Source organism: Bipolaris sorokiniana (assembly GCF_000338995.1).
Source record: "Bipolaris sorokiniana ND90Pr unplaced genomic scaffold COCSAscaffold_1, whole genome shotgun sequence".
Lineage (NCBI taxonomy): Eukaryota > Fungi > Ascomycota > Dothideomycetes > Pleosporales > Pleosporaceae > Bipolaris > Bipolaris sorokiniana.
This window is the reverse complement of record NW_006911895.1, coordinates 2,355,526-2,376,072: the sequence shown is the minus strand read 5'-3', so window position 1 is coordinate 2,376,072 and position 20,547 is coordinate 2,355,526. Positions and strand designations below refer to the sequence as shown.

The 20,547-nt window shown below is 52.4% G+C and overlaps 9 protein-coding genes across 9 annotated transcripts; 6 read left to right on the top strand and 3 right to left on the bottom strand.

The window, feature by feature from the left end:
• Positions 1–1,106: 1,106 nt before the first annotated feature.
• On the top strand, positions 1,107–4,302 carry COCSADRAFT_186644 (uncharacterized protein; the record flags this gene model as incomplete). Its single annotated transcript, XM_007696849.1, has 3 exons — positions 1,107–1,165; positions 1,238–1,355; positions 1,653–4,302. 3 exons carry the CDS (start codon positions 1,107–1,109, stop codon positions 4,059–4,061), a joined length of 2,586 nt encoding a protein of 861 aa, XP_007695039.1. The 3' UTR covers positions 4,062–4,302.
• A 93-nt stretch (positions 4,303–4,395) lies between these two features.
• On the bottom strand, positions 4,396–5,835 carry COCSADRAFT_77605 (uncharacterized protein; the record flags this gene model as incomplete). The annotated part of the gene is made up of 2 exons (XM_007696848.1): positions 4,396–5,017; positions 5,078–5,835. 2 exons carry the CDS (start codon positions 5,833–5,835, stop codon positions 4,396–4,398), a joined length of 1,380 nt encoding a protein of 459 aa, XP_007695038.1.
• Positions 5,836–6,493: 658 nt separating this feature from the next.
• COCSADRAFT_214210 (uncharacterized protein) lies at positions 6,494–7,722 on the top strand. Its single transcript, XM_007696847.1, has 3 exons — positions 6,494–6,661; positions 6,710–7,027; positions 7,085–7,722. The coding sequence occupies exons 1-3, from the start codon at positions 6,604–6,606 to the stop codon at positions 7,462–7,464; spliced, it is 756 nt and encodes a 251-aa protein (XP_007695037.1). The 5' UTR covers positions 6,494–6,603; the 3' UTR covers positions 7,465–7,722.
• Positions 7,723–8,316: 594 nt separating this feature from the next.
• COCSADRAFT_214219 (uncharacterized protein) lies at positions 8,317–10,151 on the top strand. Its single transcript, XM_007696846.1, has one exon. It carries the CDS (start codon positions 8,533–8,535, stop codon positions 10,108–10,110), a length of 1,578 nt encoding a protein of 525 aa, XP_007695036.1. The 5' UTR covers positions 8,317–8,532; the 3' UTR covers positions 10,111–10,151.
• A 60-nt stretch (positions 10,152–10,211) lies between these two features.
• COCSADRAFT_22003 (uncharacterized protein) lies at positions 10,212–11,303 on the bottom strand (the record flags this gene model as incomplete). Its single annotated transcript, XM_007695893.1, has 2 exons — positions 10,212–10,477; positions 10,562–11,303. The coding sequence occupies 2 exons, from the start codon at positions 11,301–11,303 to the stop codon at positions 10,212–10,214; spliced, it is 1,008 nt and encodes a 335-aa protein (XP_007694083.1).
• Positions 11,304–11,859: 556 nt separating this feature from the next.
• On the top strand, positions 11,860–12,537 carry COCSADRAFT_77255 (uncharacterized protein; the record flags this gene model as incomplete). The annotated part of the gene is made up of 2 exons (XM_007696845.1): positions 11,860–12,270; positions 12,355–12,537. The coding sequence occupies 2 exons, from the start codon at positions 11,860–11,862 to the stop codon at positions 12,535–12,537; spliced, it is 594 nt and encodes a 197-aa protein (XP_007695035.1).
• Positions 12,538–14,379: 1,842 nt separating this feature from the next.
• COCSADRAFT_76996 (uncharacterized protein) lies at positions 14,380–16,611 on the top strand (the record flags this gene model as incomplete). Its single annotated transcript, XM_007696844.1, has 5 exons — positions 14,380–15,103; positions 15,157–15,243; positions 15,298–16,209; positions 16,261–16,381; positions 16,431–16,611. 5 exons carry the CDS (start codon positions 14,380–14,382, stop codon positions 16,609–16,611), a joined length of 2,025 nt encoding a protein of 674 aa, XP_007695034.1.
• Positions 16,612–17,249: 638 nt separating this feature from the next.
• On the bottom strand, positions 17,250–18,814 carry COCSADRAFT_132068 (uncharacterized protein). The gene is made up of 3 exons (XM_007696843.1): positions 18,436–18,814; positions 18,232–18,386; positions 17,250–18,033 (listed from the first exon to the last, which is right to left on the bottom strand). The coding sequence occupies exons 1-3, from the start codon at positions 18,569–18,571 to the stop codon at positions 17,296–17,298; spliced, it is 1,029 nt and encodes a 342-aa protein (XP_007695033.1). The 5' UTR covers positions 18,572–18,814; the 3' UTR covers positions 17,250–17,295.
• Positions 18,815–19,297: 483 nt separating this feature from the next.
• COCSADRAFT_32490 (uncharacterized protein) lies at positions 19,298–20,380 on the top strand. Its single transcript, XM_007696118.1, has 3 exons — positions 19,298–19,686; positions 19,745–19,845; positions 19,896–20,380. Exons 1-3 carry the CDS (start codon positions 19,314–19,316, stop codon positions 19,959–19,961), a joined length of 540 nt encoding a protein of 179 aa, XP_007694308.1. The 5' UTR covers positions 19,298–19,313; the 3' UTR covers positions 19,962–20,380.
• Positions 20,381–20,547: the final 167 nt, after the last annotated feature.

The window sequence follows — 20,547 nt, the reverse complement described above, 5'->3', positions numbered from 1 at the left end:
ACTGGGTTCACGGGATGCGCCACTAATGACGCAGAAGCAGTCATGGGCGGATAGATTTCTGGATACGGCAAGGACGGACATGGTTGGAACTGAATAAGTACCTGGCCTTGTGACATGATGCTCTGCTGGTCGTTGCCGTCATGGCATCACGGATGAGATGAGAAGTGATGGGGGCTAATTTGCATGACACAGCGTTGGACCAGCTGCTTGTACGATGTGGATGAGTGGTACGCGTCGAGCCAATGCAACGCATGGGCATCAGACGGTGCAACGATGTAGACATGTGTGCACGAGTACATATGTACAACACCCGAAAAAGCAGCAAACAAAGCATTGATATTATTAAAAAAAACGACTGCTAGATGCAATGTGAGTGATTTGGTTTTTCTATAGTTGTCGCAGTTTTTAGTTTTCTGTCTTGATTTTTCTCGACAGGGAGGTGTTTGGAGAGGACTCGCCCACAGCCCAAAATGCTGGCGAGCTGCATCAAGCTGGTTTTACGTATGGGGCAGGCTGCAGATGCAAGCACCACTGGGAGTGGACATGTCGGTCTCGTGGAGGAGCGGCCGTGTGCCTACATACACAAGTACATGGCGTACCACAGCACCCACATCGCCATGCGACACAATCGCGGGACTACCATGTAGGGAGATGCAGGTACATGGGAGACGGGCAGAATCAGCCTTGTGACCTTTGGGCCTGGTGCTCCGCTGCCCCAGCCTGGGCCGGGAGGTTCATGCATCATCCATGTCTGTCTGGCGGCGGAGACGCTACATAGTCTACTTGTTAGTGTGGGAGCTTTGGCTGTTGGTGTAGGTGTAGATGTAGGTGTAGGTGTAGGTGTAGTAATAGTAGTAGTACATACTGGCGTGTCTTAGCAGGCGAGACACAGCTGCCAGTGTCATTCCTGTCTTGGTCGAGTCGTCAAAGCACTGCCATGTCACTCACCGCCGGATTGAGAGGGCGCGCTCGCTTAGTCGCCCGCTTCCGGCTGTCTGCGCGCTGGCCGAACCCTTGCACCCTCACAGCGCGACAATGAGCCTTCACCACCCCCATTATCGCCATTGATCAATACAATCAGAACTATCGCCCTCGACTCGACGAACATGGTCGCGTCCTGCGCACTCGCCCTGCCCCTCTCCCAAACCACCCCCCTCGCCCACGCGTAGCAGCGCAGTAAGCGCCCCCAGCCCCGACGCGTGAAACTGCGTACACGTGTATAGGGACCCTGCTGCAGGAACCCGCCATCAACCGCATCGCCCTCTGAGCTGTCAAAAGATCAAATTCTGCACTGCCAAAACGCGTCTGTTGTCGCAAACCGCCGTCTCTCGACCACCTGGTCCTCGAGTCCACCTGTAAGTTCCCGCCATCTCCTACCCCGGTTACCCTCGTGTTCCTAGCACCCCAGCCTCATCGCTCAGCTCGACACGCACCACTCGACCACCTCCTCACCGTCACGCCCATCTTCACGGTGAAAATTTTCATCCTCTGCTGTCGTCGCATGTCGTCGTCGTCTTTGCTATTGTTGCCGGCTCGCCATCCTCGCCATTGTCGGCTTATGCCACTGCTGGCTGTTATTGTTCTTGTCATGTTCTTCTAAATGGCCCTCGCGACTGCTTCGTTTGAACAAACCCAAACTCACCCAACACTAGTTCCCCACCTCAGCAACATCAACTGTGCCATTCCTCCTGGACCCCGACCCCGTTGGATTATTTGATGCTCAGGACGGATTCCCCGCCGAAATGTCCCAACGTGCTAATGGGGATGCCCCCACACCCTACCGTCGCTCAGCCCGTGTCAGTACCAGGGCAAGCTCAGTCGCTGAAGAATCTGCTGTCACCACTGCTACCGCCGCCGCTTCAACAAGACGCAACAGAACTACTTTAACTCAGGTCAAAGCCCGTCGGTCCAATGCTTACGGCGCAAGCGGCCGCGTTGGGAATCCTGATAAACTTACGACTGCCCCAAATACCGGTTTCTCCCAGGCCTTCAAGACCCAGCTCGACAGGTCCGGTGTTCCATCATCAGAGCAAGAGGCAGATGATCTTGACAGCATCGATGAGCTTGGTAGTGAGTCGCAGTCACACTTCTCACCTCCACTCCCACGTAACAACGCTCTAAATTCCAAAGCCGCCCCTGGCTACTCCTTTATGGAAAGCGATGATCTAGCTCCCAGCGAGGATGATGTCGCAGCATCTGTCGGCAACACCTCAAAGTCATTTGGTCTTGCTCATGAAGCCGGCATGCTAACATCCCGAGATCCGTTTGCGGCTTACCCGATACGTGATGAGCCTAGAAGCTCACCCTTTGTCAAGCCTGTCTTGACAAGCCGCAAGCCCTCCACCCGTTCCGTAAATGGAACAAGATCAAACGGATCAACCTCCGTTCAGGCTCCCCAGACAAGTTCGGTTCAAGAAAAGACGCCGACACCAACAAAAGATGTCCTCAAGACACCTATTCAAGGCCAAGCCCAAGCTAGAGCAAATGCAGAGCAAACTACTGCCCGTGCCAACCCAATTCCGGCTGAACAATCAGTCAATAATTTAGTCGCAGAAGAGCAGGCCAGATTGCAACGTGAGGGTCCACCACTACCTCAGTCACAGCGCCAGGCAGATCGACGCCGTCCCCATCGAAAGGACCCTGGCGAAGTCAATGCATGGATCGGGCATGTTGAATCATTCGAAGAGCAGGACGAGCCAATATGGCGTTGGAAAAAATCTCTTACGTGGATGTTCTGGATCCTCTCAGGCTGTCTGTTCGTCGGTTGGGTCGCTTCCACCATGATGACTTCCAATTCCACTGACTCAGCGCTGGGAACCCCTAGTTTGCTCAAAGCTGTGGGCTCTCGCGTCGTCTACACATACGAAAGGGTTACCGATGCTATTATGCCGGAAGCATATAAGAGAAATGGGGACGACACCCTCCTGTGGGGCCGGATTGGTAATATGGAGAAGCAAAATGAGAAGCGCTTTCAAAGCATGCGTGATTCAATCGATGAGCTGAAGAAGGAACTTCCTGGAGTCATGATTGTTCGCCGACACCAAGATGGGTCCACCGAGATCACCGACGAATTCTGGCGAGCCTTGACAGCCAAAGCACACTCTGAACCCGAATGGACGAAATTTCTTGAAGACACGAAAGCCAAGCTCGCTATACTCTTCGACAACGGAGCCCATAAAGAGCGCAGCCCCACCGAGAGTTGGCCTCAGGCTGCATCACGTGAAGAATTCATCAAGCTGGTGGAGCAGCGGTACGAGAGCCTTACTGCTCAGGTGAACAAGAGAATCGAGGAGGCCATCCGAACCCAGAGCACCCAGCTTAAGACGATGATGCAAACAGAAGCCAAGAAAACTATGCTGGATCAGATCCGTCTCAATGCCCTTGCACAGGCCAATCTTGTCGCCAATTACGAACTACATCTTACAAAACCTAATTACTTTTCACCAGGTCTGGGTGCCACGATTGATCCAGACCTGTCTTCTGTCACTTTCAATAAGAAATCCGGTCGCATTGCTGGACTTGCACGCCGCCTCTCGTGGGTTCCCGATCGCAACCCTCCGATTGCCGCACTCACCAAGTGGGAGGAACCTGGAGATTGCTGGTGTTCGGCAAGTTCGGACCCTGCATCACCTGGCCAGGCGCAGCTCGCCGTTCGAGTTCCTCGTCTCGTCATTCCCAAACAAGTCACCGTCGAGCACGTGCCCATGAGCATGATGCCTGCCCGCAAAATCAACAACGCACCCCGAGACATGGAGCTCTGGGTTCAGACGAACGGGCCAATCAAGCCGTATTACAGTCACCGCGAGGTAAGCTGCCGAAGCGCGCCGCCGGAAAGCGCAGGGGGTAAGTGGAAGTGCTTGGGTTCGTTCAAGTACAACATTCACGCTTCCAACCACCTGCAGACGTTTGATCTGTCGGGCGAGCCGTCGGAGCCCGTGTCCCGTGTTATACTGCGTGTGACCAGCAACTGGGGTGCTAGCCATACCTGCCTGTACCAGGTGAGACTACATGGAACGGATGCCGAAAACGATTTCGAGTATCCAGTCAATCTAATGGACTAAAGCCCCGCATGTGTATGCGTCTTTCTTGCTTTAATTTGTTCTTATTTTTGTGTTCTAAATTGGAAGGAGGAGAACAACCCAAAATGGAAAGCAGCGGAGCACCGTGACTGTTTTATTGTTAATTGGCGGGCATTTTACGATTTTTTTTTTCGCGGTTTTCATCCACTTGTATACCCCAGGATAGTTCTAGAGCATAACGAATTTACGCTTCACTTGATGACAAGTAGGTAATAGATGGGACAATATTGCTTTTCCCATTATGTGATTGTTTCTTGTTTTTGTTATTCTTTTGATGTGTCACGAAACGTATGCGGACACTAAAAGGTAAGGGATTCTATCGTACTACGCCACCCTTGAGAGTTGGAATGCTACACAGGCCATCCTTGGTCCTCAACTTGGCGACACCCGTCTTCTTATCCGTACCCTCGCCGCTCAACTGTGGCACAACACCAACATCAAAGCCCACTTCCAGAGAGTCGGTGGTAGTAAAGCCAGGCTGAATGGTTTCCCACACCTTCTTCTTGGGGTTGAGCACCGGCTCCGGCTCGCCCTCCCAGCCCTCAAAGTAGACTCGGTCACCAGCCTTGCTTTCAGCTGGGGGGTTTACCAACTCGACAGGCCCCTTGTGACTATCCTCGCCCTCTGCTACTCTTGGCGATGCGGCAAGGACCATAGCACATGACTTGACGCCGCGCATTGTGACAGGCTTGAGATTGCACACAGCGACAATCTTGCGATTCTGCATCTCCTCAAGGGGAATCAGGCCGTTGAGACCAGAGCATACAGTGCGCACAATCTGGCCTTCATACTCGGATGTGTTGTCTGTACCGGGAGCGTCGCCGCATGCAATGGTAGAAACGTACAATGAGTCGGCATTGGGGTGGGTCTCGGCCTTGAGAATGTGGCCTACACGGAGGTCGATGAGGGCGGGGGAGAGGGGCTTCTCGACGGGCGCACTATGGGTTTTCAGTCAGCATTCAAAGGCAAATGAAAGGGTTCAACAGTAGCGGACGTACGTCTTCTGGGGCTTGGGCTGCTTCTCCTTCTTTTCCTTCTTCTTCTTCTCGGTCGGTGCACCCTCAGGAATGCCGCTCGTCGGGTTACCGGCAACTGCTGATGCGACAGCAGATCCAGCTACGTCTGCCTTTGCCTTTGCCTTGTCTGCCTTGCTCTTGCCTCCCTGGCCTCCCTGTGCGTTCTGACCCTGAGCTCCAGTCAAGGTGGTAGCCGTGGCGCCCGAGGCTGCCGCACCTGCCGCCGCGGCCTCCTTCTCCTTCTTCTTGCGCTCCTTCTCAGCCTTGGCATCTACCGGCTTGATCTTGAAGATGACATTGTCTGGGTCGATGTTGACCTTGTCGTCCAGCTTGAGGCCAAAGACTGGCGAGTTCTGAACAAAGTCGATGTGGCGGACAATGTGGTGGTATCCCTGCTCTCCTGTCCTCTCTTCTGCACCCCACTTTGAGACAATGGGTGCAAGCTTCTGGTAGATGGCAATGTCGGCGACAGAGGGCTTTGCGCCAAGGAGGGTGGTCCGGCTGGAGAGGTGTGTGTTCAGCGACGACAGGCGCTCCGAGGCCTTTGCGGCGTCCTCAGAGGGAGAGGCCACGTGAGAGGCAGTGATGAGCCACTGGCTGAGCTCAGTCTTTTCGGCATCGGTGTAAGTGACGGTGGGGAAGAGGGCCTGGGAAGCCTTGACGGCGTCGGTCTCGTCGGCGGCATTGTTGGGCGCGTGCTTCTTGAGGAAGTCGACGACAGTCTCGTCGAGGGTGGCCATTGTGCCTAATTGAGGAAGCGTTGTGTGGAAAAAGTTCAAGTTGAGAGTAAGTGGCTGTAGTGGGGTAAAGAAGTCGGCCGCAAAGCTAGTAGAGGGGGTCGTTGCAGGCAAGGAGCGGGGAACTGGCAAGCGTGTCGACAAGAAGAGGCGCTGGCTGAGTCGTGCTTGTGTTGGCCGAGTTAGTCTGGCGTGAAAATTGCGAAGAAAGGGCGCAATTGAAGCTGAGGCGCGAAGAGGCATTGTTCACGTGAGTAAAATTCATAGTCTGCCGTCACCGCGGGGCGCTGAAGCTCCATCTTGTTCGTCTGGGCCCTTGAATGGCCACCACCGCCGCACTGCGACACGGCCATCTTGTTCTTTTTTTCTTTTTCCCGTCACCGCAAAATAGTAAGACTCGCTCGAGCGGGTCGTCTCTGCTTGTAGGAATGTCGTTATATGCCGGTGCCTTTTGTTCTTGCTCCTCCTCCTCATCTTCTTCTGCTTCTTTTTCTTCTTTTGCGCCCTGGCGACTCCATCCGGGATGACCCCGCCCTCTAACACTGCAATGGACATAGCACAGTATGGCATGGCATGGCATGGGTCGTGGCAAAAAAGGCTTGTTATAGCCTGCACCTCACTCCTGACTCCAAGCACACGCCTGCCGTATACATAGGCACTGGGTGACGCAACCGTAGACGCTGTTTGCTGCTTGTCCCTCATCGACCCCACGTCTGGAATCCTCTACTCACTCCTCCTTCCCCGCAACACCATCCTCAACACAGCACCAACATGGCTTCCGAAGCTTCTCCTGACGTGCCCAAGGGCCGGAAGAGATTCATTCCTCTTGGTAAGTCATTCCGCCTTGCCACGGCACACGCCTAGTAACATGCAACAGAGAACAACCCGGAGGTCATGACGGCCCTCGTTCACAAGCTCGGCCTGTCGGACAAGCTTGCCTTCCACGACGTCTTCAGTATCGACGACCCCGAACTCCTTGCCTTTGTACCGCGGCCTGCCCATGCCCTCCTCCTCGTGTTTCCCGTGAGCCAGACGTACGAAAAATTCCGCATCCAAGAAGACAAAGATAGGCCAGAATATCAGGGCCATGGCCCGGACGAAGAAGTGATTTGGTACAAGCAAACTATCGGCAACGCCTGTGGCCTGATTGGCCTGCTCCATGCAGTCTCGAATGGCTCGGCACGTACACACATTCGTCAGCAGCCCCCTCGTTACGCGGGAAGGTTTCAAGGGTTGCTAACATAGCCTTTAGAAGCCGATTCCAACCTAGCTAAGCTTGTTCAAAATGCGATACCACTGAAACCCGCCCAGCGAGCTGACCTCCTCTATGAATCCGAGGCTCTCGAGAGTGCGCATCAAAGTGCGGCATCGGGCGGAGATACCGCTGCACCCCAGGCTGACTCCGATGTGGACCTGCATTATGTTTGCTTCATCAAGTCGGACAAAAACCATCTATGGGAGCTTGACGGCCGTCGTAAAGGTCCCCTCGACCGTGGTGCGCTAGCTCCCGAAGAGGACCTTCTTAGCGACAAGGCTCTGGATTTGGGTGTGCGTAGCTTCCTCAAGCGCGAGGCCGAAGCTGGCGGAGGCGAACTGCGCTTCAGTCTAATCACGCTCGCCGAATCATTTTAGCACGACGTGAAACAATGGAAGCTCGTCAGTCTGCCCCAAGGCCGGGGCAGCCTTACACGTCATTTTCCAATAGTGGCCGCGACGGTTGGCACCACTGTTGACCAACAGTCGTGATAGCGGGGCGACTAAGTACGAGCTGCCGTAAGCAAAGCCTTCCGTGTGGCCTGGACCAAGTCCTTATTAAGGGGTGAGTGACGTTTTATTACTGTTCGAGTCGAACCAGGTACCCCAGAATTCCGGCTTGCCATGTGCCGCTGTCCTTGTCATGTTTTCAACGAGATAATCACATGGGGAAGGCCAGGAGTAGCATAGCGGTTTTCCAAAGTAAATATGCCACACCGTGCTTTAACGGAGTTTGTCTGCTAATCATATAACGGACCGTTGATGTCTTGGCTGTCTGCTCGGTCGATCTTACCCTAATATTAGTGCCGCTATGCTCGGTACCTCTTCCAGTTAATCATCATCATCTGCTTTGCTTTTTCGTTCAGTCGATCTCAACCCAAGATACCCGCGCGATGCAGCGGACGAGGAGCGCGACCCCTGCCTCCGACATCCTTCTCACCAGCATCATGTCGGCCTGTGTGCGACTATGCTGCATCTTCTTTCTTTCATTTTCCTTTGTCGTATCTGCTGTCCCGTTGAACGAACATAATGGCACCCAATACACGACACCTAACGCCGCCAACGACCGACGAACTCGAGCCATCACGACAGTGGCTCTGGCATTCTCCTCTCTGAGTATGACAGCTTCCCTGGTTGCCTTCTTCTGGGTTTGTCGCATGGAAAAACAATTTCGCCACCGGTCAGTGCTATTGTGCCCAAGTGATGCATGCGCTCATAGCTCTAGTGTAGGCTTCTTATCTTCTTGATTTGTGGTGACCTGATACGAGCATTTTGGTTCGTTGTTGGAGCAATTGTAATGCTGGCTCGGGGGCCTGTGGAGAGCACGTCGGCATATTGCCAGTCGAGCGGGTTCTTCATAGCGTTTGGGACGGAGATAAGTGGTAAGACGACATCGCCCAACTATTGACCATTTCCTCATAACTGCTCTTAGATTTTGCTGTTCTCATGATAGCGATCCATATCGCACTCCAGGTCTTTCGGCCGTCTGGTCAAGCGCCTTCGGAAGGTCTACATCCGTACAAGTACTATGTTTACGCAGGTGTCTTTTGCGCCCCGACAATATCAGCAGGCCTAGCTTTCCTCAACACCCAAGGAGCGTATCGCTTGCAGGGCGCATACTGCTTGCTCCCAACCCGCCCGTTCTGGTACCGGCTAGCCTTGGCATGGATTCCGAGGTACTTTATCATATTGGTCATCATCAGCCTGGCCATTGCGATTTATACATATGTTGGGTGGGAATTTAAGAACTACAACTCAATGAGCCGGAAACTGGGATACATTTTGAACAATGATCTCACTCGAGCCAGTATTAACATTAGCGCGTCTCAAACTAAAGCATCTCTCTTTGGTGATGGTTACGTGCCTAGCGAAGAATTTGCAACCCAACCCGCAAGCATTATGACGCAGCAAAAAAACTCGTGCTTGCACTCACGGTGTACTTCGACCACCTCTCAAAAAGCTGTCACTGTACCAGAGCGTAGGTATTCAGCCTCGTTGGCCTGTAACGAGCTCTGTGGAGCACCAGGACCAACATCTATCCTTGCCGCCTCCACCAGCCCCACCACTCCATCCTTCGTGCGAAGCACACGACGCTTCCACGGCAAGCACACCGGCCCGGCCCGGCCACCGCTAGTCTCGATACCAAGTGGACAGAATGTCGGACGGGTTGAATATGACGACAGTTTACACCCATGCGTGTCGTCATCGCATACGAACATACTGAGTGCTAGTACCCCGACGCTAAATGCCTTTCCGGGGGCTTCTAGCACACCTGAGCTTGCGCTGCTGGAGCCACCGTCTCCAGGACTTAACCGCATGATTCGCCAGCGCGCACGCATCCACCGCCAACTACGCCTTACATTCATCTATCCGATAGTGTATACATTAATGTGGGTGGCACCATTTGTATACCACTGCATGATGTACAGCGACTATTATGTGCGACAACCGATATGGGGAATACGGTTAGCAAGTTCTTTTTGCATTGTGAGCATGGGTTTTGTCAATTGTCTAGTGTTTTCGCTGCAGGAGAAGCCGTGGAGAGGGATAGCGACGAGTGACGGCACGCTGCTGGGCAGTTTTTTTGTTTGGAACGGAAGAAACGATAGATGGACGCGCAGATTGCGTGGCCGATCGCGGTCGGCTGGGGCTGGTGGGGATCCGCGAGGGGAGGTGGCTCAACGGTCATTATCTGACAGGGGGCTGTATGGACCCAGGCGGAGTATAGGGTCGAGCGCGGGTTTCTATGGGTACTCGCGGGTTGAGAAGAATTGGGCGAGAGAGAGGCTCGAGTGGGAGAGGGAAGAAAGATACCGGGTGCTGCGGGAAAAAGCCATGAAGAGAGACGCCAGTAGTACACGGACGCATTCGGTGTGCGAGAGTAGTTTCTGTGGAGATGGCAAGCATGACTTTGTGCACGACGATAATGACGGAGAAGAAATGACGGATTGGAATAGCAAGAAGCGGCTTGAGGACTTGAAAAGTTCGAATATACATGCCGAAGGCAGTGATATGAATTCTTGATATATTATGCATATAGATACCATCTAGATACCATGTAATTAATACATCTAACATATTTTGTTGGATTGTTCTTTTCTTTGCTCCATATTTGCTTGTCTTGTTCAAAAGCCATCCACATTTACCCCCCGCCCCTCTTTCAACGGCAAGTACACTTTCTCCCACAAATCGCTCTGCTCACCGAGATGATACGTCAAGCTAGCATCCTGCATACCAGGGGGCAATCCCGAAGAAGACAAAGAAGGAGCCATAGTTTCGAGTTGCGAGATGATATTTTCCAAGCCCAGAGCTTTGCCTGTCGCTTGCGTGTTTCCGGCTTCGAGTGAAACATGAACAATGTGGATGTGGAAGTGGTAGTATGTCGGTTGGTCTAATAGGATCATTAGTGTCTACCTCCTCCTGATAAGAGTAACTAAGAAGAGGGGAAGAGGGGGGGGGGGGAAGAAGAACTTACAATGCACATAAAGCTTCAATTCATCCCTCTCAATCTCCGGATACAACCCCACGGTCGCCTCCACCATCTTCTCCGTCATATGCCTTACCCACCCCACCATCTCCGTGGTCAAATCCCTCACACTCCAGATGTCCCTCCTCTCTACTATTCCCAGCAGATGCAAACTACCCATCGTCTTGCGGTCCCAGTTTAGGTCGGGGAGTAGGAGAAAGCCGTCAGACCCAGATTCGCGGTACATGACGTCTTCCTGCTCGGTGCGGCCCTCGATGATGTTGTAGACCCAGTTTAGGGCGCCCTTTTCGCGCTGGGCGCGCATGTACGGGCGGATGTAGGATGTGTAAATTTCCGGTGTTTCGGTGACGATGCGGAGGCGCTGCTGTGTGTATTTCTTGACATGTTTGTCTGTGCATGGGTAGATGAGGTTGATTTTGAAGTCTGGGGGTGGTGGGGAAGAGGCATCTTTATCGCTGCTTGGGCTGGAGTTTGCGAGGAACCACGCGTAGATGTCGTTGGCGCCGAGGTTCTTGATGTTGCGTAGAGATGTGGAGAAGCCTTCGAGGATGGCGGGCGTGGTGTCAAAGGCGGCGCGCTCGGCAATGAGGAGCGCGGGCTGCGAGTCTATGATTCCTAGTAGACTGATGCGGCGTCCGGCTTGGTCTGAGTTGAGGAGCCGAGTGAGCTTAAACTTGGGTATCAGAGATTCCACGTGGGCAGCTACTTCGGGGGGTGTTGTGGAAGTCATGCTTTCGGATGGGGTGGAGTCCTATGTATAGTTGAGTTAGTAACAACCAACAATGCAACCCAGGTAAGATTTCAACAGTCTACATATGTTGCGGCGCGTGGTGAATGCACATATCAAGGGTTCATGTTTGCTCTTTGACATCCTTCATAGAGGGTCATTCGCTAGCAAGGCTTTTTATTTTTTTTTTAAATCAAAAGAATTTCTTTGGTTAGAAGCACATATCTCCAGAAATAACATTGTGCCAGTGCCAGATCATGATTGCAATTAGAAGCGGAGGCTGACTTACGGAATGATTGGAACGGTTTGTAGTGCAAAAGCACAGAGCATGCCCGCTATCTTGGAACAATAGTGGGGTGGATTCCCTCTAGGGATCACGTGCCCGCGCGAAGTCGCGTATCACTGCGGCAACCAACCAGAAGCCCGCTCAAAGGACGCCAAGGCCGCCAGCCTGTAAGGTCACGTCACGTCATTGTTCCAGCTTCCCCTTCGTCGCGCACAACTACTATATCTCGAAGCATCGCATACTACTCGCAATATCCATCGCACATAGACAAACATGCCACCCAAAGGTAGAACTCCACGCGCGGCGACCAAATCGCAGCAGTCAACGCTCGCTTTCCATGGATCGACGAATAAGGTTACAAAGTCCGGCATCAAGCCGCAAGCCGCAAAGAAGAGCAATGTGGAGAAGAAGTTGAAAGACGCAACACCTGAACTCTTGGAGACATGGGGCGCAGAGCTTACAACGACTGAAGTGGCCATAATCGAGCAAACGGAACAGGAAGTCGAGGGGCAACGAGTGGAGAGCACTCCAGAGGAGGAACAAGCGCGGCGCATATCAGGTGCAGTTATCAAGAGGTATTGGGCAGAAAAGGAAAAGCAAAGGCGAGCGGCGAGAGTACACCAGGAAGGGTTGAGTGTCCATGACAAAGTGCTTCGAGAGTTCGACATGAGCGCACACTATGGCGTAAGTTTGCCCCAATCAGCGACCTTCTGACGCAAAACTACTCCACATGTCGACCAAATTACTGATGGCTTGGGTACCATGTAGCCATGTACTGGAATTGCTCGGTTGAAGCGGTGGAAGCGAGCGCAACGGCTCGGCCTTGACCCGCCGGTCGAGGTGCTTGCTGTGCTACTGAAGGAGCAGGAGGGCAGTGCGGGGAACAGGATTAGTGTGCAGCGATCGATTGTGGACGAGATATTGAACATCAAGGCCGAAGTTGATGTATGAGGGGTGGACGCATTCATGATACTACTATGTATGAAGGACGCTGGGAAGGTGTCACAAGGGCACGCGAGCAGGTTACTGAGCATCGAAGCTAATGTGGGCAGGCGAGTCAATGAGGCTCGCTCGAGATGAATCAATGAGACATGAAGGCAAAGTCGTGTGTATGCAGCGGGACAGACGGGTAGCTAGTGATTGCGTGGTGGGGATGGATGGATGGATGGATGGATGGATGGATGGTAGCGATAAGAAAAGTCTATTGTGATTGTGACAAGCGCAGTTTGAGGGAGTCTGTCGGGCCGTACGTCAGCATGCATTGGCTGACGAGTCCAAGGGATGGTGCAGGGGACGGCGGCCGTCGGGACTCGGGACTGGGGCACCAACAAAGACAGCCGGTCCTGGCTCGGCAACACTGCAGTTGGCGGTTGCGAAGGCGGTGCGGGGTTGGAGCGGGCAGCGGGCCATGATGGCGGGCGTAAATACATGTCGGTGTGTAGAGTAGTATGTATGTGATGTAAGTAGGGTATGTAGTCATGGGCAGAGGACGGGTGTTGGTGGTGTACAGTTTGGCGGCATATAGGCGCATCCAGACGCGGGGTTGATGGGATGGACTGGGTTGGGTTGGTGATGGATCGCCCATGGGCCGATGCAGATGCAGTGCAGTGGCAATTACTGAGCTGCGCCCAAGTGGGCCGCTTCCCAAGGCGCTGGCTGCAACTGGCCACACTGGCTGTCAGCCCGATTCCACGCTGCCGGCCGGCCATGCTCGAGAACTCTCCTCCTCCTCCTCCTCCTCCTCCTCTGCCTCCCTTGGCCTCCGCCTTATCCACCCACCCACCCACCAGACCCACCCTCTGCCTCCTTCAACTGGGTCCCCGCGAGCCTATCTTCCTACTAGTACCGTCCAACATCCATGTCCGTTTGTGACTTTGCTATCTACCATCACCGCCACGACACCTGTGCCCCCCGTGAGGCTGTCCCCCTCGCATCTGCACTCGTCCACGCATACGCACACGCACACGCACAATCAGCCTTGCTTTTGTCGGCAGGCCCTGGACCCTAGGCATACCCTGTGCATTCATCTAACCACCTACTATTTACATACACACACATATGCCCATAAAGTACTGTCGTCTGCGCCAGCCAATCCGCTCCGCTCCGTCTCCGTCCAAGCAAGCCTTGCAGCGTGGCTTGCAGCGTAGCGCTAGGTTTAGCTGAAGGAAAACGGCGCCTTTTCCAAAGTGCTGGGGGGGGGGTGGGAGGGGTGGGGAGGTCAGATAGCGGGGAACCACTAGACACGCCCATATCACTCCAACGCTGCATCCTCTTCCTGCTCCTCCCCTACCTTTCTTTTCTTCACTTCTGCCCCCAATCCCATTGATACCCTCGTCCCCCATCCCCTATCCCCATAATGCTCGCCCTCACGCTGTAGATTCGTGTCGACCACCCCCGGCTGTTGATCAACTTAGCAGCCAACGCGTGCGCAATCTGGCCAAACCCTCAACGCAGTAGGTCCCAAAAAAGCAACACACGTCGAAGCGCCCAGTACCGTATACTTATCAATTGCACGACAGAAGATTCGCTGTCACTCCACCCCGTCGTGATACACATCCTCGCCCCCTGCTTCTTGGTCCTCCTTTTTGATTGGGAAAGAGCAACTGCCCTACCGCTACTTACCTGTCCGATTGCCATCACCTACGGCCTTGCCCCAGTCACTCCTCGCCTTCCACACGCCCATTGTGCACGTTGCGCACTTTCATCCGCATCCGACTGCTTCTTCTTCTCTCTCTTCTCTCTCTTCGCCTCTAAACCGCAAACATGGCCGCTGCTGTCGCCAGCTACCCTTCTATGCCACGTCCTTCCTCGACTCCTCCACCGCACCTGTCTCTGAACACGTCATCCCGTGGCATGCCTGCTCCCATTCCTAACAAGCACATTCCAGTCTGCCCGCCTGGTGCACTGCCCGCCACGCCTCCAGCATCTCCTCCCCGCCAGGACAGCCTCATTGAGACTTCTTCAATCACCTTTCCCCCTGATGCATACTGCTCAAAGTATTCCGATGATCCACCCCTCTACACCATCACTGCAGATCGTCTGGCCCAGGCGCTAGAGCACATGGCAACACAGCCGCTTCCGAACCCTGAGCAAGTCTTTCCCTGGATGCACGGCCTCCATGCAGACAACCAGATACAGCTTGCTTTTTTCTCCTCGCGTCGCAGGAGTGGCCGCAAAGTCCCCACGTGCATTCGCAGCATCACCATTGTCAAGACCGGCGGAAACCTCTCGTCCTCCAAGCTCAAGGGTGCCATTGCCCCTGATGAGATACTTGATTCCGTCACTTCAGAAAACCCCCAATTCCTCGAATGCGATCCCAAGGAAGGCTTCTCCGTGCGCAACTTTCACATTCAGACTTGCAAGATGGCATTGGTCTCAGATATTGTCGTTTATGGCGATCACAAGACAAAGAGTGAAGACACAATAGCACTAGCCCAGAAAATCTCCAGAGCTCAGAGGCAGTATGAATCACAGCATGGCCTTTCACCATATCTGTTCAATACATTCATGCTTTCAGGTAAGTTAGATCGTGCACATACACTATATGTACAGATGATTAATGATTTCCAGATACTTTCAGTTGTGTACAGGAAAAGCACCCCAAGCTGATTGCCGTCAACTCTACTGGACAAATGACGGAAGAAGTTGTAGATTTCTGTAAGCAACAAAAGCGGGAGCTGGCAAATCACAGTGGCTAACTTGTACCATTAGTTTACTGGGAGCGATACGAGATGAGCGAAATGTCAAAGGCATCAGAAATCAGCAACAATGTATTTCTCGGCCCAACACCCGACCAGACTCTGCACCCAGAGTGCTTAGGACCAGAGGCCTACGACATGCTCATTGAAGCAACCGATCTTGCCCATGTACCCGAACCACGCTCATTGCGAGCCCTTCGTATGGGTCTGGAAAGAGTCCACCGCAAGTCAGCTTTGCACATGGAGTTCCCCTCATCAGGGAGTATCATGCCCCCCACTTGGGCACACGGAGAAATTGATGGCCTCATGGCCATGTGCAAATGGATGTACGAATTGGCCAACCCAAACGAAGTGCGGAGGTCGAAGCGAAGGAGGGAGGATGAGGATGAGGCTATAGAAATGGTCGACACTGCAACACCACGCAAGTTCTTGATCCATTGTACCGATGGCTACACCGAGACAACCCTCCTTGCCCTTACCTACTTTATGTATGCCGAAGGTCTTCCTGTTCACGACGCTTGGACCAAGCTGCATCGGGAAAAAGGCCGAAACTTCTTCGCATACCCATCTGATGTAGCCCTTCTGACAGCCATACAACCTCGCATTCTCCAGGAGTCACCACGCTTCAACCAGAGCATCCTCAATATCCCAGAGCCGCGCTGGCTCTCGAAGCTTGATGGAAGCCTGCCCAGCCGCATTCTACCCTACATGTACCTCGGCAATCTTGGCCATGCCAACAACCCAGAGCTTCTCAATGCCTTGGGTATTACCCGTGTATTGAGCGTCGGCGAGACACTTTCCTGGCCCGAGGGCATGCAGAAAGAACTCAATTGGCCCATTGAGAACTTTCTTATGATCGACCGAGTTCAGGATAATGGCGTTGATCCTCTCTGGGGCGAGTTTGAGCGTTGTTTGAAATTCATTGGTATGTATCTCGGGTCTATGTTTGTGTTGGAAACCACTAACAAGGACTTAGAAGCTGGAAGGGCTGAGGGTGGTGCTACACTTGTGCACTGCCGCGTAGGCGTTTCACGCTCAGCAACCATCTGCATTGCCGAGGTTATGAAAGAGCTTGGCCTTTCTTTTCCTCGTGCTTAGTGAGTAGCGCCTGTTCTCCATGTTGCGGTCCTAGCTAATACCTGCCAGCTGTTTTGTGCGAGCTCGAAGACTTAATGTCATAATACAACCACACCTTCGGTTTACCTATGAACTACTCAAGTGGGAAGAGTACCAGCGTCAGCGACGCAACGAACCTCTTCGCCGCGAATTAGAATGGGCCACTGTGGCGCGCGAGATCGCTCTTATGAACAAGCCTTACTCGAGATGATTTCCTTTCCGCACTCTTTGTGCACCTATTCCTATCATGACTGACGACGACACGAACCATACATGTTCAACTACCAAATTTCGAATTTGAACCTGGCCACTCGATTCTGCGGCGGGTTTTCGCCCCATGTAAGCAATACAATGGCGTTTCTGCGGCCATTTGTTTTTTTTTGTTTTCTTCTTTTAATTCTGCTCTTTTCGCATTCTCCCGTAATGAGAGCCGTCGTGTTTTGGTGGCATTGATTTTCACGAGGTTGTCAGCTTTTTGGTTTGTACCAGGAATTGGGTGTGGGTTTGGTTGCGCCTTGTCTTTTTTTGGTATATTTGCGCGAGAACCCAGCCACACGACTTGATCGTACTGGATGTATGCTATTCTAGTCCCTGCATGTGCATGGCGATGGAATGCGGGCTTTGGAGGCACCTTCCCTTACTCATCTTCTCAATACGTGTATTACTGTCTTGATCTGCTTCAGCAACATTCTCACTGCTGTCGCCGATGAGCAACCGACTAGGTTTTTGATGCGACTCTGGGGGCGTTTAGGATAGGTTCCCGTTCCTTTCAACGTACAAATTCCATCCTTTTCTCTGGTCTAAACACCATCGTCAAACATCACGTGAAAAGTTCAAACATCATCATACCAACAGCCTTGTTATTGAATCAAGTTCCTTTTATTTTATTCGCCTACTACTCTTTACCACCTAGATACCTGTATACAACAGAAAAGTCCTTTCCTTTGCAGTTTTCCGCCTGCTCTACAGCATCGTATAGTGCTCGTGCTGGTTCACCCAAAGCAAGCTTGACATCGGCCTCGGCTGCTGCTTTGAGCGCAAGCTTCAGGTCCTTGTTGGCGAGAGCTATCCCAAACCCTCCCTCGTACCCTCTACTAGCAGGCGAGCCTTCAATGACACCAGGCACAGGGTTGTTGACTTCGCTCGGCCAGCACTTGCCCGTCGCCGTATTGATCATGCCAGCTAGGGCTTTGGGGTCAAGGCCCCATTTGACGCCCATACTCATGGCTTCTGCAGTTGCAATGTTGTTGAGCGCGAGAAGGTAGTTGTTGGCCAGCTTGCCTTTGAGGCCCGCTCCGGGTCCGCCGAGGTGAACCACTCTTCGGCCCATCAACGACAATACCTTGGTCGCGCCCTCAACGGCCTCTGGTGGTGCACCAATCATAAAGGTGAGCGTGCCTGCCTGTGCACCAACAACACCACCCGACATGGGCGCATCTACAAACTTGCCTTGGCCAGTAGAGTGAGCAGCTTGCGCCACTTCACCCGATGTCATAGGGTCAATAGTCGAGCAATCAATGAAGAAGCGCTCTTTCTTGACTACCCCATCTGTGAGAAGCGTTGGAGGCTCCAGCATCTCTTTGAAAACAGCCTTGACATGCTTAGGCTCTGGCAACGACGTGACGATTGTTTCCTGTAACAGCATTAGTGCACTGCATCTAATGATGGTGGCAAGTAACGTATGCTGAAGATGAAAGTATCAGAGGATTGGCTATAATTTTTGTGTAATCAGAATAAGGGCCACGAATGGCTCCCAACTTAGATCATTGATAGAACAATTAATTCATCACAAGACATTGCGCAGAAAATAGAAGACGTTGTGTATACTTACAGAGTTCTCGGCAACTTCTCGAACGTTTTTAGCAACCTTGACACCCTGGGGATGCTCATCGAGGAATTGCTTGGTGGCTGCGGTGTTGACATCATGTACAAACAGGGTGTCTTCAGCTGGTATCTTAGCTCTGAGGTTCTTTGCCATGGGGTATCCTAGGACAAGTTAATAGATGCAGTCTTGTGAGCAACAATGGGTACTTACCCATCCGCCCGAGGCCGATGAACCCCCACGTAGCCTGCCAGTTCTGGGAGTTCGAGAAGCATCTTCGTGTACTTTGGCGTGCTGCAAATGGTACCGTTCTTCGCACAGGCGAAGCAAATGCTGATACTGTCCGCATTGTGTAGTCGTGAAGGGTAGGCGTCGTGGGGTATCGTCAAGATGCGAGATGCACTACAGAGAGCGGTTGGAAGCGGTCTCCGCACTCTTGGATTGCGTTCAGCCGAGGTCACGGTCTCCGGAAGCAGCTGCAGCCTTGCAAGGCACTGGGGCCATGTTTGCATGCATGCTGAAAGAGTAACACCGTTGCCGGTTCGTAATGCAATGAAGTGGCTATGCCTAGTAATCCTGGCGAGGATTGGTGCTTCTAGGAGTGCTGGTTAGAAGATTGGAGAAAATCTGCGGGCTGGTGGAAAAGTATTTCCGGCCGAAGAGGCGCTAAGCTTGATAGGTACATGCTAAGATGTACTCATGGCCCTCTTGGTGCGACCCCAATGAAATGTATCTCCTTTGTGAGAGTATAGATGGACCCATTTTAATATTGAATTAAAAATGTGTTTAGTAGATAGCCTGCAGAAGTGCTCTGGCAACTCGAGCAATCCTCAGGTGAATATATCGAGCGAAGATTTGCACACCGACATATATGCAACTTTCAGTGACCCCTTTTTTCGCTCTTTGAAAATAACTTCTCAGAATACCTAATGTATTATTCTGAGCTTTCCGGGTCTGCTGCCTTGAGTAGAGCTAGGTATTTTTGTAGCGAAATACGCAAGGTAGTTACGGATATGATGGCTTAGTCAGCTGCCGTATCGCATCATGAACTTTTGTCCGCCATTGTGATTCAACGCCGACCGCAACCCAATATGGCCGTCACACTCCTGAGGGGCCTTCTAAGGCCATCAATTCTCTCGACTGCACAGTTCGCTCTCGCGCGATCAATACGGCCTACTTTCGCTGCCCCCGCTTTCGAAACCACCGCTTCAGCGTTCGTAATCCGCCCGCCACCGTCATCGCGCGCCCACAAATGCACATTGATACAAGTGCTACGACAAGGGCGAATCGCACAAAAAGCAAGAAAGCTCCGTTCACCGCAATTGAAAGACCGACCGGAGCTCAAGGGAGTGTGCCTCAAAGTGGGAACAACCAAGCCTAAGAAACCAAACTCGGGAGAGAGGAAGATTGCGAGGGTCAGGCTGAGCACAGGCAAGGTCATCACCGCATATATCCCTGGTGAAGGTATGGCATGCACATCTGTAGACTTGCAAAACCTTGGGCAATGCTAATGGGACATTAGGACACAACGTGCAGCAGCATTCTGTAGTCATGGTGCGAGGTGGACGAGCACAAGATTGTCCCGGTGTAAAATATCACTTGGTTCGAGGAGCGCTGGATTTGGTAAGCACTCGTTCCTTGCTAATAAAAACTGGGTTGCTAACATGTATTAGGGTGGTGTTGGTAACAGAATTACTGCTCGATCAAAGTACGGCACGAAGAAACCCAAGACTGCATAAGCTTGTAGAACGTAGTTTAAACTTGTATCATCATACCTTTGGCATCAACGGCGTTGGGAGATACCCTGGGCAGAAGCGTCATGGCCTTGTCTCCAGCCTGGGCATTCTCCATAAGTGGTCGGCCCTCAGAGAATATACCTCTTCTCGAAATGGAAATATGCAGCCGTGTTCTCACTCAACGCTCCACATGCTGCCATATCTGTCGTGCCAATACCCTGCCGTGTGACTTGCAAGTGTGTATTATAATTGTTGTATTGACTATAGAGTGGTTCTCTACAGTAGCTAGATACGATAATTTGCTTGGTGGTAGTGCAGCGGTCAAATAAGGGGAAATTAAGAAAGCGTCTTTGGCGCTAAAACTTAAAAACTCCTGCCTGCCAATGGGAAGTTTAAAAGAAGGTTTAATTTGAATGCAGAAACGGTCTTCAGAATCTCAGAGTGACTTTTGTTTATTAGATAGGGAGAGATTCGAACTCTCGATCGTGCGAATTCCTCAGCATTGTGATAAAAGAATTGCATGTATAGGCAAAAAAAAGTTCCAAAAACATACGACAGCGGGGATTCGCTAGTGGTCACCCACCTAACT